Here is a 16,143-nt window from a genome sequence, read left to right as displayed (position 1 = left end):
TTCATTTTCAGAGATCTGACCTACACCCCCTGACCAGATATACCCCAAACTACCACCCACATAGGTCACAGTAGTATCCAGATTCCCAGGAGGCTCACAAGCTCTAACAAGAATAGAATCATCACATGAATAAAATCATAGATACATCTCCAGCCACGTAACGAGAGTGTGCCTGAATATCCTTGTATACTCACTCCTTCACACTGACACATCTCCCAGGGTGGTGGTGGTGGTGAGGGGGTGTGCCTGCCTGATATTGAATTCCCAAGATGCTCAATCCTCAACTGGCATAGGTAAAAACAAAACGTTAGCATTGCTGTTTCATGTTACAGACAGACTGGGATCATCTCCTGCTCTGGGTATGTTTATCCTGAATAATTCATTAGTATGTAAATATCTCATTTAGATAAAATATCAACTAGATAGCTAGAAATGAGGTAGCTCCAGAAATGGAAACTGGACTAACATGATAATCCACCCATGCTTGTTTATATCCTTCAAAGAATTCAGACATACATGGCTGTGTGGGGATACCTGCACTATTGTGGAGACATACCAGCAATGTAATTTCCTCTGCAGGGCAAGAAAATTCTTGCAGAACAGGTAAGATTCTAAGGCTCCCCAGCTCAGTGAGAATTCTTCACAAGTGAAAGAAAAAAATATTGTAATAGAGTTTCTTCAACAATGCAGATATTGGCAAGAAAAGAGGGTATCGCTTCTACAGCATTTCTTGGAAAAAAAACAGCTGGGTTTTCAACTCATAGTAATGAACCAACCTATATGCATCTCCTAAGAAATGTAATCAAAGCTAGAAGACTATCACTCTCTTTTCTGCTATCATTTGAAAGCCAGAACAAAGACTCAACATGGAAACAGTGGTTTGCTTTGGAAAGGCTTCACAATCTCCTTTCTTATAGAAGTTTAAAATCCTGGAGAAGGTCATCAAATGTTTCTCTAAAGAGTGACTCTAAAACTTATATTCTAATTATTCCATATGTGTTCTCGTCACATGACTTAAGATACATTAAATCAGTTCCCTTCAAACAACAACCACCACAGAAAAACCAAATGCACGTATTTTTTCACATCTAAAAAAACCAAGTATCATTAGATTATTTATCCATTTATGCTATCACAATACCATATATATTTTTTATGCCAAGCAGTTATATGCTTATTTCTCTTTATTTATACTATTTTCTATGAAATTAAATTTAGTATCTTTACATAAATAATATCTAACCAATAAGAAGAGTAAGGTCTCAGGAGAGACCTTACTGCTCTCTAAAATTTTATCATGGTAAAGGTTGTGAAGCATTGGAACAGGCTGCAAAGGGAAAGGGATTAAGCCACCATCTCTGGAAGTGCTATGTGGCTTTTACAGACATGGTTTAGTGGTGGCCTTGACAGTGCTGAGTTAATGGTTGGACTTGATCTTAGAGGTCTTTTTCAACTTAAACAATTCTATGATTCTACTCTAGGTTTTAAAGAAAAGCCATGTATAAAAGAGACAAGATGATTTATTTTTGGTCAACACAATACAACTTTAATTTTATGTTCTATGTTCATCTGTTTTGATATAGAACAAACAATTAACTACTGTAGATTGGAATTTGTAAGTTAACACAAAACATTAAAGTAATTATTTCTGCCATACTAAACTCCAGGAATCTCTGCTGTAGTCGTAGAATAGGTACTAAATCTTAGCTGTAGCACAGTTACATTCAGTAATCTCCTTATCCACACACAGAATTAGAATGAAAACCAGCTAACACCCAACCAGAGCAACTTTAACTGCATTAGTAGTGTGATAAAAGCTTTTAGAAAATACCTATTTTTCTTTCAATTGTTAGCATATACAGTGCATAGCAAAGATTTTTCCATGTTTGACTACCTGAGTAAATGGCCCAAGCCAGGGACATAAGGATATGAAACAAACAATTCAACAGTGACTGAAAATTATTTATTCTCTCAAAGGAATACCAAAATTTTTGCACAGCTGCGAAAGAAGGATGTTAGCTTCCTTGAAACAACAATTGTTGAGTTTCCATGAAAAGGAGAAATGCTAAGAATTCAGAAAAAAAAGCAAGACTATATAAATCACTTTATTATGCTAATATTTCTAGCCTTGTGGTAAAAAGGACTTTAGCAAGGTGGTAAATATATATATATAAAAGAAATAAATTTTTTAGATCAATTAGATGCTTGAACTACAGAATGCTATGCCAGTGTAAAAGTAATGCCAAAGCTACTACAAAATAAAATATGTACTTAAATTCAACAGTTATTTGTCAGACACCATCTGCTTTTTCTTTCATTCTTTTCTGATTCTGATCTGTAAGAAACCACATCAGTATCAAATGTCACTTAGTTCTTATTCAAACAGAGCAGCCCAGACACAGCGGCTGCACCAGCTGACTTGGCTGACCTAGGCCTAGAGTAAAAACAAACCCCTATAAATCACCAGATGTAAGCAATTGAATAGTGATCAATTTAATTAACTGAACAGCTTTCCAAAGTTTATTGTATTGTTTTAACCCTTCAGGATTCTTCAAGAAAGGTAACTTGCAATTTGTATTCAAGGACAGGATTTGACCAGAGGGCTACAAATTATTAGCTTTAGACATTTTAGATTCCCACTGATAAAACACAAATCCCACACATGAAAATCAGGTCTTTTTTTTAAACTAACAGTATGATAGTAGCTACTTTTCTACACCTTCCTTCAACAGTTTATTTAAACTAAATCACAGAAAAGAAATTCAACTAATTTATCATTAAAACATCAGGAATAAGATTTCCTTTGAAATCAGCTTTTTTGGTTATGGGTTCTGTATGCCTTTTACAACATTATACTCGTATTACACATGAACACCAAGTAACCTACTCATTTCTTTCATGAAATGCAATGAACATAGACACAATCATGTGTCACAATTTTATGTATTAACTGCAGGAAAAAAAAAAAGTGCCACACATTAAAATGGGCTCAAAAAAAAAAAAAATTCACAACATTGGCAGAACATCTTCTGACCTAGATACTTGTTCTGAAGCTGCATCTCAAGAGGATTTCCCTGTATTGTCCAGTGAAATTAATGGAATTCTGCCATGATTTAACACATCAGGATCTCAGCCAAGATGCATAATGATGGAGTATAAGTCTTGTTTTAAAGACAGCACTGTACAAGTTTGTGTAACATTTACAGATGCTCATACAGTGCCTAGCACAACAGGACTGAGGCTTCTGGATACTACTACAACATAAATTAATTCTAATGCAGTCTTTGTATTTGGGAAGCACAAAAACTACAAGGATTAAGCTCAATTATACACATTTTAAAGAACTACTAAATAATATGACATAATCGACTTCCTAACCACAAGCTGCTCTATTTCCAATTATTTTACTTTAATCTTTGTAATACACGTATTTCCATGAACCCTGTAGAGTTAGTTCCACTAAACAGGGACAAGAGTAAGATTTACTTACAAAGACAGAAGAGTTATATTTGCTGAGACTGGTCCCAGATCTGGAATGATCTCCAGTTCATTGTTGTTCAACTTCCTAGTAATATTACAAAAGGGAGAGTTAGCTTTAATGTTAATCAGAAGTATGTACATCAGACTTGCTGAACTGTTGAACCGTGACACCTCAAAATTAAAAAAATAATTCCAGTTTCACTTAATGTAAAATATCAGAACAGCAAGTATCTTTGTTGTTCAAGCAAGCATCCCTAGAGAAACAACTATACAATTAGCATACACAAACACAAGTTGGGTATTTTTGGTTGGGGTTTATGTTTTGGTATGGTTTTTAATTAAGACAAATTAACTTACACTTCCTGAAGACTATGAAGGTGATCCAAGATACTGGTCTTGATTGAAGATAATTTGTTGTGACTTAAGTCCCTATGAGGTTACAAAAATAAACACCCTGTCAGTTTTGCCACACGATATCAGGTAAAGTAGTGCAATTTCAATCCAAATTATGTTCTCACTTGTCTCCAAGTACATAAAAGGATTTTTTTTACTAGCAAAATTAGAATAGAAACTCATTTGCTTACACAAGGTATAAATGTACAAATACAAATGCAAATACCTTGATCACTGCTAGCTGTGTCAAAGGAATTTCTAGTATCTCTGAACAATATAGAACTGTTTATTGGAATGTACATAGGACCCATGGAAAACATCTTAAGATTTTGACTCAGATAAACCAACAAGTGCTTTCCCACATACCCTCACAACAAAAAATATGGCTATAACAACCTCTTGGTTCCTTCACAAAGGAAAATTCAAAAACAATAGTCATTGCAGTCTCATTGCTTGGGTTAATCATAATACTTCACTCTTTTCACATGCATCTCAAAAGCAATGCATAGCTCACAAATACACAATAAGAAATGCCCATAAATCACAACTGTATTTTCATGCTTCCACAAAATTCTGGACACCATTCCCACATAACCAAATTCAACAGAGATCTTAAGAAATAGCAGAAGAAAACAGACATAGCAAGGGCTAATTCTGCGTTTCAAGATGTCTGTATACTGGTGATATTAACACCACTTAATACTTAATTACCCTTGAAGAAATAGCTAGAACCCTTAGCTTGTGCCATGTTGAAGATCCCAGTATATATCGATGCAGCTTATAAACAATTGTTAACACCTTTGCAGCATTTGCTACGAAACAAACCAGGTACTAAAAATATAACAATTCTTGACCACAGGAAATACTTTTCCTCACAGTGCCATGCATCTTTACCCTCTCAAACACCTGACATCATACAAGATGTATTTGCTGTAGCCTCAGAAGTACTGGAAACATAACAGAAACAAGAGTGACTGTAAAGTAAAAGACAGAAAAGCTAACTGCAGGAACTCAAACCTGCACTTCTCTAAACCTCTGCACAAGTACTAGAGACCCACAACTCATCTTGTGGCCATGACTAGCTCTGTTTGTTGAAGGCTGCCCCCTTCTCACTCATCCACCAAAATGTGCACTTTTCTGTTCCCCTACTACAGATTATCACTACCTCACCAGCATCAATCCAGCCATCTGCAAGCATTTGTTCCAAGTTAAAACACTGCATTTATCCAAGCCAACTAACAAAAATGACATTATTTTAATGAGTTTTTAAATTCACTCCAGTGAGTGTTTGTAATGCAGACACATAAAGAAATGAATCGGCGCACCTCAGAAGTGAGCAGCTGTAGTATCAGGTAAAGGGTGCTTTTTTTCAATTTTTTTGAAAAAAAATTGCTCACGCTTATACTCTGTGATACTTTGCCCCATGCTAATTAAGCACTTCAGAGTCATCCACCATACCTGGGGTCCTCATCAAGCCACACAAGCATGAAGTGGCACTTCAAGTTGAATTTATGTAGAAACTACATGATTCCTCACTTTTTCTGGGTAAGATGACTCAGTAGAGTCATCTGTGCTGAGCACAGCAAACACAGGTCTGACTGCCATGGACATGTCTGCTCTCTATCCACAGTTCCAGAAGTGAAGAGAGTTGATGAACAGCATATCTCTGCTGCACACAGACCAGAGCTGGCTTAAACAAAGCCAAATTCAGGGTCTGTGCTAGGCATTCTGCTCTGTGACTAAGCCCTGAAAACCCACAGATCCGGAGAAATCCAGTTTCCCTGCATCCATGACTCCACATCCTCAGACACAGGTGTAATTCTGCAACCCAGCCAGGCACCTAGGCTAGGTTTCCTTAGCAGACCATGTGGACAGTAAAACTCTGGTTTAGATTCTCCCAACTGACTTGTTCAATGTTGCCAGGACAGTTTCATCATCACTTTTGTTCCTCTCCTACAGTTGGCAATTAAAAAATCCCCCAGTAATAGTAAGAATTAAGTACAAAAAATAATCCCAGGCACACATGGGTATCATGAGGGGTATCACCAGTACTCAGCTGTAAGGTGTGCTCTGAGCCAGCCAACTGGAGCAGGCCCAGCGAGCTGCTGAGCTGTGACATGGGAGCCTGGTCCAGAGTCACAGGCAGGGAAAGAAAAGAGATGTGCTGTGCTGTGTTTCCCAAGCCAGGACTGCACAGAGCAGAGCTGCAGGTGTGAATGGCATTTTCCAGAACAAAAGAAGGGGCTGAGGGCTGGGGAGAGCCACCTACAGAAGGGAACACATTCCACCACCTCCAGGTGGCCACAAAGGGGATGCTTTCAGAGACTCAGCTCTGGACTCAAACACCTAATACATATCTGTGCCTTGGAAAACCAATACAGTGTCAATGTTTTCAAAAGCCCACTAATTTTAGTTCCACCATTATGATTTTGAGTTCTCCCCTATATTAGGTGAACCACACTAAAGTTAGAGGACTGCATCTTTCACTACTTAAAAATCTAGTGCAAACAATCTCCAGGCCATACACTGGAGAAAAATCCCTTTGTTTAACATCTGAAGGCATTAGCTGCACAGGTTTGAAATTCTCACACTGCATTCTTAAGTGTAAATACTGAAAAAATATGCTGCTACAAAAATCTAGACAGCAATCTAACTTGGTCCTTAAAGACAGAGTAGAGACAGCTTTTGCCCTTAAATTTAATTCAATATTTGGCTTTAGTCTGTAGGGATTATAAGAACTATGCAAATAAACAGCCAAAATTCAGTTAAGTTATGGCTGTTAGTGCCTAACATGTTACTGTTGTTCATGCTTCAGACAAGACTTAGGAATCAGTAATTATTTCAACAAAGAGCTTTCAACATTAGTGCTAAAAACCTGCATTTCTTCATTTCACCTAAAAACTCTGCAAAAGGTTTATTTAAGGAAAGTTTGCCTAAAGGACCCACCAGACAGTAACAGACGTGAGTAGATTTGTTCTGCTGGAGTTAAAACATGTTAAAAAAAAAAAATCTGGCAGAGTCCTTAAACTATAAAAATCCTGCAATTACAACCACTGCTGTGCATGATCACCACACTGGAGCCAGACACTTTCACTCAGAGCTTAAGCTCACATCCATCTGGAGTCTATCAAGGCAACCGTGAGCGTAACTAACACTAGGTTTCAAACTACTTTTTTTGGTGTTTGTTTTTTAACACTAAAGATACAGTCACATTTTCCAAGTAGCACCTACTTTAAAAAATACATACATAAAAATTCCTTATGCCTGGTTTACTTACACCAGGTTGTCAAACACAAGATGAAAAAAAAATCCCAAAGCAAAAAACCAACAAAAAATGCCCAACCCTCCAGACAATACTGAATTGCCTGTTTCATACAGTATATATGCTTGTCTACCAATAGTTGTATAAAATACATATTATAAATTTTTATTAAACATTACTTCAGTACTACTGACATAGGAAACTTCATGAAAATTTGGTAAGAAACGCCTTGCAAGTTACATTTTAAGTTCAATCAGAGTGGTTGGAAGTGAACCAAGAGTTAAAATATTTGCCTTTTACTAATAATCTAAGTGAAGCTTAAGCCTGTAGAAGTTCTTCAAACTTACAAGCATTGGACTGGCACAATTTTTTTTAATATAAAAATCTATCATCCCAGTTGAAAAGCTACAAGTTTATTTCAGTCCAATGTATTTCTCAACATACCTTAAAATATGTATGAAGAAAAAGTTGGAAAATTTAATTCTATTTTTCCTTCACAGAAATGGAACTGACATTGTTCAAACATTAGTACTATGTGTTTTCCATTTCTGAATTTTCCTTGTATGTTAAAACCAAATTACAAGAGGGAAGAAACTTCCCTCTCTGATTACTTTTGCTGCTAGAATCTCAAAAGTCATGGAAGATAGAACATACTCTACTCTGAAAAGTCAGAAATCAGATACATATTAGAACGTCTTTATAGCAATAGTAAGCATATATACCTGTTCTTCATCTCACATTTCTAATAGAAGTGATTGTACATTTAAGTAGAATTGTCTCCACTTGGAAAGCATGCCATAGTTTTCACCCTCAAAGAACCTGTTCCATGAAAGAAACTATTTTCTTTATTCCATTATGTTTGTGTGACCATCTTTTGTAACTCACAAGTCCCAACATTAGCTGAAACAACTCTGAACATCAATGTTTGTGTAATTAAAAAGTGAAAGGAAGCCTAATGCATAGAGGGAGAAGGTTAAGTGCTTCTTCACACATTTTATAGATATAACTTTTAGACTCTAACTTAATTTACAACACTTAGTCACAATTATCATCTTCTTCCTTAGAGAACTCAGAAACCTGAGCCCCAAGTCAAATTTTAAAATGCAAATCCAGCAACAGTTCCTTAATCAGTCCCATTGGGGCCTATAGAGCTGCTAATTCAGCAGAAATCAGCAGAGCTGAAAAACAAAAAGCCAGGCTGTAGCTGTTTTAAGACACTGATCCAAAGTGACTCATAAATCAGCTTGCTATGTTCAAGCTTTAGTCTGGAAAATATTGAAAAACAGCTGTGAAAACCATACAGCTTTTTTTCTGGCAATTCTGGTAGAGAACTAGAGGATTTATAAAATGTAAATACTAAAGATGTAATAGAAACACAAGTGAAAACCATTTTTCAGACTCTCCCTCCTGCCCCACTGACAGTTCTAGCATTCCTGAGTGAACCTGGCAAAGGGTCCTGCAGTGCCAGTGGGAGTTTGCACACATGGAGGACTCTGGCCAATGCTCAACACTCTTCCTCCTCCACCAGCTCTAACAACCCCACATTCTTGCAATATCAGGATACACATCCTGGAATTAAACGGAAATCCAACTTCAAAACTATCTGCACACAAAGCCATTAAAAATGTTTAACAGTTTTCAGCAGACTGTTACCTCACATGAAGGCAAGGCAATAGAAGAAGGCATTTTTAGCCAAAATCACAGTGAAGCTGGCAATTATAGCCCATTTACACTCCACTTTGGAAGACACTTCCATACAACACAGTACACTCACACCTGCCACCAAGAAGAAGGGGACATAAGTCAGGTTCATTTTTTCCCCTCTCTTTGTCCATTCTGAGGTCACTCTTATTTCAGCAGGGAGTGTGAACAAAAAAAGGCACGAAAGTATGCAGCAGGAGTTTCAAAAACCTGCTCTCCATATGGGTGACTACAGATGGGCAAAGGAAGGTGTAAAGCCTAACATGGGCCTAGACATTCTGAGGCAGAAAAGCTTCCATTCTCCTGCTTGGGGGTCTTGCCTGTGTATGTTAAGAAGGTGGTAAAAAAAGTTGTTGTTTTCTCAAGAGGACTGGAAAGCCTGCAATTAAACTACTAGCCTTTGGCTATACCCACTATAGAGTTTCATGGAAAACATAGCAGACATATAGCAATAAAATTCATAAACAGTCTTTTACAATTTGTAATGTGCAGTTTGTTGCAACAATAATCCAAACTAGTCAAACCTTTTTTGCGTATGTAAAGCTGAGCTCATTAATTACCAAATTGCACAATCCCAGGTCCAAGTACTGGGGTAGCTGGAGGTAACAGACAATGCCACACTCTTCCTTGTTCTTATTAAGAGGGGAAGGAAGAAAGAGCTGGGTACTGCTAAGGCATTTGTCACAAACAAAAGAAATATTTACACAAAAGCGGCCAGACCACATGGTTTGGTGACACCTACAAAGATGTACCTCTGTGAGTTTAAAAGCAAGTGACACAGCTGTCCAATGAGTAATCACAGCAGGGTTTCTTACAACAGACCAAAGCTTATTTATACAAGCGGAACTTATTTTCTCACACTTTTAAAGGAATGTGAACTTACATAAGGGCAATTTACACTACCAAGGGAATTCTAATTAGAAAAATGTCCCTCGTGCAAACAAAAAAAGCCCTGCAATGTGTTTTATTGTCTCTCGGGAACACAAGTGGAAAAAACAAATTTGGATTACTGCTAATGAAAAATGCTTTTTAAAGCAATTCTAAAAAAAAATGAAAAGTTCTGTGATTTTCCCCTTTTTATTTACACATCTCAATTTCAACAGCATTGATGTATGCTGAACAAAGAAATTAAACTATAAAGCTTACCTTATATCAAAACAAAATCCTTAGGTTTTGTCAGAAAACTTAAGTGGGCATACTGAAACACTTCAAAAAACTAAGAGGAATGAAATATAATAGAAAACAAAACCAGTTGTTGAATGTAAAGCAGATGCAGTAGTAGATCTGTATGTTTCAATCACATAAGAAAGAAAGAAAAAAGTTTCTTTCCCCTCGCACTTTCGTATACCAGTCCTGGAAATATTCAACTCCCAGAGCCATGCCTGTGTTCAGTTCCATATGGTGTCAATACAGCCATCCACATTTCATGAGCAAAGCAGCATGACCTCCAGACGAGGCAATTGAACAGAATTAGCCACAACTAATTGAAAGTCTTCCTGTTTACTTTAAAGCCCTTATCTCGATCTGCTTTGAAAACGTAATAGAAAATTAATACGACTAATATAGAAGATCTTTCAGTGACAAGCTATTAATAACAAATGTGAGAAGTACCTCGGCCATTTTCAAGCTTTTAGACAGCTGACCTAATTTATGCTTTTTCTATAGAAGTTTGTTACTGGAAGTAACTTTTACTCAGCTGGCACTTGAGTTCGCGCTGCCCTGGGTTCGGTCACTGGGCGGCACCGGCCCAGGCGGGCCCGCACCATCGCCAGCGCCGAACTCCCCAGGAATAAAGAGCTGCACGAAGAAAACCGATAGGAGCTTTCCCACACACCGATCAGCGTTAACGTGATGATTACTACACGTTGTCTGAGAAAGTCAACAGAACTTTTTCCTCGCCCTCTCCGACACTGAGCAGCGCTCCCGGGCGCATTTCAGCCGGGCGCTTATCGCCACCACCGTCCGGGGCCGCAGCCCGCCCCAAGGGACGCTGTCCCGCTGCGGCCGCCGGCGACCTCGCCGCGCCCGCTGACCGCTCCCGCACCTCGCTGCCGCCACCACACCCGCGCTCCCCTCAAAGCCCGCCCGTCCGCGGCCCCGGGAGCAGAAGATGGCGGGCGGACGCAGACCGGTGCCCCCAGCCCGCCGCGGAGCCCGCCGCCCCGATACTCACAGCTGCACCGCCCCCCGCGGCAACCGCTCGGGCAGCCGGCTCAACTCCAGGCGGCTGCAGGCGACGAGGTGCCCAGCGCAGCGGCAGGGCGCGGGGCAGCGGGCGGCGGCGGGGCGACCGCCCAGCAGCAGCGGCAGCAGGAGCAGCACCGGGAGGACGGCGAGCACCGAGCGGGGCCGGCGGAGCATGGCGCGCTCGGAGCCGCTGCCCGCGCTCCCGTCCCTGGCGTTCGCCCCACTGACAGAGCCGAGCGCGGCACGACCTCCTGCTTCTCAGCGCGGGTGGCGGCTGCCGCTCATGCCCCGGAGCGACCGCTGAGGGGGGAAGGTGGTGGGAGACGGGTGCGTAGAAAAAAGTAAAGAAAGCGGGAGGGGACCGCAGCGCCGCCACCGCCGCCAGCCACTCCGCAAACTTTCCGCCACCTCAGCCCGCCTCCGCGCGGCCGGGGGAGCCCCAAGCACGGCCCGCCCCGCCGCAGCCCCCTCCCCGTGCCATGTGACAGCCGCGGCCGGGCCCCGCGGGGCTGCCGTGTGGGATGGCGGGCCAGGGTGGGCCGGCATCGTGCCCCGCTGCCGCCAGGCCTTGTAGGTGGCAGCCCCGGGCCCCCGCGCCGCAGCACGGCGGGCGCTGCTGTGGGATTTTGCTGCCGTCCTCGGCCTCTCCATGGGCGGGCGGGAGCGGGGAGCGGGCCCTGTGCTCCCCGAGCGTCACCCACCACGCCCGGGCCGAGGTGAGAAGGCATGGTTACCATGGCCGTGCTCGCATGGGGTTTTCCCTTGCCATCACACCAGGCAGCGTGTGTCCTGATAATCCAGAAGCTGCTCTAGAGGCCCCAGGCTTCCCAGCCAAGCCTGGGGTCACTAGCATGTAAAAGGTGAGGTGAGGTTAACTCCTGCCTTCCGGGTCCTACATGGCTAGTCCAGACACCGTAATTAAGCCCATTATGTTCCCCACAGGATCCCGGCTCCAAAGGTTCAGGGAAGTGGGCAGGACGTACAGATTCCACATGTCTGAGGTAATCGATGTAATTTAAGTAAATACCTATTGTTCAAGTTCCATATGTAAGCGCAGACCCTGCAACGGATTCAATTACTGAAGGTTTCACGCCCTCCTACTCTGCAGGAGCAGCTGCCATCAAATCACTCAGGAACACTGCTGTCCCTCCCACCTTCATAGGTGCACCTGAAAGATGGCAGACATCTTACACACTGTGAACTTGGAGCCGCAAGAAGCCTGACAGCTCCAGTATCAAGATTTGTAAGGCTGAAGCTTTGTCCCGGTTTTTATTGTTTCCATGTATATCTCATGATACAGGGATTTTTGTTAAAGGAACAAAACTACATTTTAGCCAGGAGTAATGAGTTTGCAAGATTGACAAGTCCTAAGTAACTACAAACATTCATATGCCCCTGTCAACATGATTGTTTCAGATGCATAGGGTGTGCAGAGCTCTGCAATGTTTTGTCAGCTTGTGCTCCATTGACCATTGGTGTTCTTAAGGAAATCACCATGGGAAAACAAACAAATGCTGCAGGAACACACTTTTTTCTACATATACAAGCAAGCAAACCAGCAAAGGAACAAAATATAGCATAGCAATTACTTAGTATGTCTTTAAAAGTTGTCTTTTATTTGAAGTGTATGAAAACTGTCCTGGTACCATTGGCATGTCAGTATTACAGTTTCTTTTCCAGTCTTCCTTTGGAAACCATTAGGGTGATGAACAAAGCCTGTGAAACACTAGGCTGTTCTAAACAGACAGCAGGACAGTGCCCAATTTGGATTTTTGAAGCTATCCATGATTAGTCTGTACCTGTTTCCATGGAAGTCAGTGGGAAAGCTTCTTTTCTCAAGTTGCAGCATTTGTTCTAGCTGTCCAATTGTTTCACACTGTAACACCAAGATAAAGTGAACATGTTGTATTTACATATAGGTAAGATATGGTATAGTTGCTAATTTTGCAAAGTAATCAAAAATCAAGAGAAGGATCTTTATGTTGCTCCAGGTAATTATCGAAGAATCTACCAAAATTAAAATAGATTTCAAGTAACCATGCTTTGTATCATAGTTCCCAGAGTGCACAGCGAAGGGCCTCACTTCTCTGGGAAAAGTGAGCTTCTCTTATCTTGAGCGTTGGTAAGGGTGGTGATTCACTAGTAGGTGGCAAGAGAATCATTAAGCTGTCAGTTTTAACATCCAAGGAAAAGAAAAATTAGAAACAAAGCATTTTGAACTTAATTTATCATAGCAGTCAATAATATATATGGTGCTTATGTGAATGGTGGAACAAGAGAGAATCTGAGAAACAAAAGCAGGGGGAAAAAAGAGATGAAAAGGGCAGGAACTTCTGGTTTTGTAATTTTGAAAACCACTCATGCAGTCAGGGAATACTGTGTCCTTAGAAAAACCTAATACATATTTAGTGCTAGTAATATATGAAGCTGGTTTAAGCTAAGCAAGGTAAATCAATCCAGAAAATTAGTTCATTTGTCTTTGCAGCTTCTTTACTCAAAATAATCAATATTATGAATCCTACAATGCTTATATATACTTATATGTATGTGTACTTCAGAGTCCATGACAGAAAGTCTTTCTTCCCACAGAGAGATTTGCTCTCTTCAGAAGTTTCAGGGACTGGTTCTGCATCTCCTATGAGCAGTGCAAGCTCTTGCCGACCCTCAGTTCCAGGAGTGTCTTCATCACTGGTTTTAGGTTGAGTGTGCACTGTGACTGTACATAAGCAAATACACATCATTCCTTCACAAGTTTGGCTGGACTATATCTTACAAGCTTAAAAGTAAGCTTATATCAAAGTAAGAGGTCTCCCATTCATCTACCCTGTTATATCCACATGTAGCAAGGAACTTCTGGTGACCATTCTTTGGCATTGGCATTAACATAATGGTGGATTCACCAGGATTAGGGGACTGATATGTCTGAAACCCCTTAAAAATAGTAACATCCCCCCCCCCCCCCACAAACACACTTTCTTTAATTCTGAGTTGGAATAATTTCCTTATCCAGTTTTCCATGTAGCTGCACAAGGAAGAGACTTTCCTTGTGGTTATGCAAAGACAGGTCCTTTCCATGACAGCCTGAATGCAGGTCAGCCTGGGGGAACAATGTTGAGGAGACGGGAGCATGGCTGGAGAGAAAAATTCTTGTAAAACTAGAATCTCAAGCTCTCTCTTGGGAAAACAAGATTAGTTTCCTCCACAACACTACCAAGCATAGTCCTGTGGATGAGTTGGTAGTGGAGGACAGGGGATTGTGTAGTGAGATACAGCCCACTGTTTTGGATGTTTTGGCTTGATTCTAATGGTATCATTTTCAGTCTTTGATTATTGTAAATCATAGTCAAGTTCAAACATATGTTGTTTAAAATATGTATTCACTTCAGGCAAAAGACACACCCAGAAGCTGTGTAGTATGATGATTTTTTTGCATATCATTAATGCCCTGAAATCAGTCACTGCTTTCAAATAATCTACTTCCAGAAAAAGTCAACCCTTAATCTGGCTGGGTTTAGCAGATTATTAAAAATAATTTATCTATTGCTAAATTCAGCAAAACTAAATAAGGTACTATACATTTTCTGTTCTGAATTCAAATTAGGACATCTTTCATAACATTAGTAAGAGTTCAGTTAATCTAATTACAGGTTTTTTATGCATTTTGCAAAGGAATCTCAAATCATTACATCAGACAATTACATATAGTTGTATATAGTTATGTGTAGCTAGATCTTCAGGATTAATATCAGAAGGTCAAAAGGACAAGGACTGAACAGTTACATCTACTAAATTTTAAATGATTTTGTCCACTAAGGCCACCTCAGGAATTAAAAGTCTCCCCATGTACTCCTGGATCACCATCCAAATCTGTGTCTGGTATTCATTTCAGATTTTTCTACTTTTCATGGGTAAATGAAGTGATTTGGGTAGGGTTCAGCAGCAAAAGTGTGAAGCAGAACGACATTGCTTACACTCTGACACATCTAACTTCTGATAGAGTGAGATAGAAACCAATGGCCCATCTATTTACTTTCCTGTCAGTAAATGACCCTGTATGAGCAGAGGCAGAATTAATGTCCTGTCTGTTTATTCCTAAACTTTCACAGTTCAGTTTTATTTATTGTCAAAGAAGATGTTTAGGGCTATCTGAGAGAAGGAAATGAAGAGTTCATGCTTTCAAGATCATTATGTCTTTTGGAGATTCACCAATTTAGTCCATTAAAATAATAATCTTAAGGCTAACAATTTTTTTTTCTAAAACCACAGCTGGAGGGAGAGATGAACCAGTGAGACCCATCCTGCTTGTAAAACAAAAGTGGAGCAGGACATGCTTTTTGTGGAGGCTGCTTGCCTACATGAAATACCTTGCAATAGGCAAGAGAACGTTTTGCCTCAGGCACCTGTCTGGAAGTTACTGAAGAGTCCCACAAAACCTCTGTATTGTATGCAGAAGAGCCTTTTCACTTCCTTGTGTGTCACATCCAATATCTTGGAATATTTTTCATGGAAATTACTTTAAATGAAGAGCTTTTCTGCCTTCCTTTACTTCTGCCCATTTGGTATTGCAATTGATACTACTTTTAATTTATAGTACCACTAAGACTTCATGACCATTTATTTCAAACCCTGTGATTAACCATCGCAATTTCATTTGCATTTGAGGAAAATAATAAAATATTCTTAAATAATTTCCTAGTAATTGTGAATCTCCTTCTAGTGTGTCATAACTCCACGGTGAATATTCCAAGGTGCATACAGACATTTATTTTTGGTAGTAATTATAATTGACTTTATGTGATCCAACAGTGAAACCATGAAAACCAAATTATACATAATTTGAATGCACTGATTACAACCAGAAAAACCATATGAACTCTTTCCGAAAACTTTGCCTAGGGCAGAAAATGTTCAGCTTTTATAGAATTCATCCAAACAGTGAGTGTTTGCCTCCATTACAAATAAACTTAAAACATCCTAAGGCAATCCGCATTAGTGACGATTGTTAATGTCTTCAAGTCATGTCCTGTGTGGGGCTAAGTAGGAAGTTAAGTGCTTGATTGGAAGGACAATTAAACAATCAACAGCTACAATGATGTAACTTCAAAGAGAAAAAAAAAAGA

General features: G+C 40.1%; 1 protein-coding gene across 2 annotated transcripts in view; it reads right to left on the bottom strand.

Annotated features, from left to right (window-relative positions):
- Positions 1-11,399, bottom strand: part of LRIG3 (leucine rich repeats and immunoglobulin like domains 3) — a 39,547-nt gene extending 28,148 nt beyond the window's left edge. For both annotated transcript variants that reach the window (XM_071423538.1, XM_071423539.1), the window contains exons 1-3: positions 11,010-11,399; positions 3,838-3,909; positions 3,491-3,565 (exon numbers count right to left, since the gene is read on the bottom strand). In XM_071423538.1, coding sequence (XP_071279639.1) covers positions 3,491-3,565; positions 3,838-3,909; positions 11,010-11,197 — 335 coding nt within the window. In that variant the 5' untranslated portion in view covers positions 11,198-11,399. The remainder of the gene's footprint in view (positions 1-3,490; positions 3,566-3,837; positions 3,910-11,009) is intronic.
- Between the last annotated feature and the right edge of the window lie 4,744 nt (positions 11,400-16,143).

The sequence above is a fragment of the Agelaius tricolor genome, unplaced genomic scaffold (genome assembly GCF_023055355.1).
Source record: "Agelaius tricolor isolate 1412-34295 unplaced genomic scaffold, bAgeTri1.0.p SCAF_3, whole genome shotgun sequence".
Lineage (NCBI taxonomy): Eukaryota > Metazoa > Chordata > Aves > Passeriformes > Icteridae > Agelaius > Agelaius tricolor.
The sequence above is the reverse complement of the archived record's forward strand: the minus strand, read 5'-3'. Positions and strand labels throughout refer to the sequence as shown.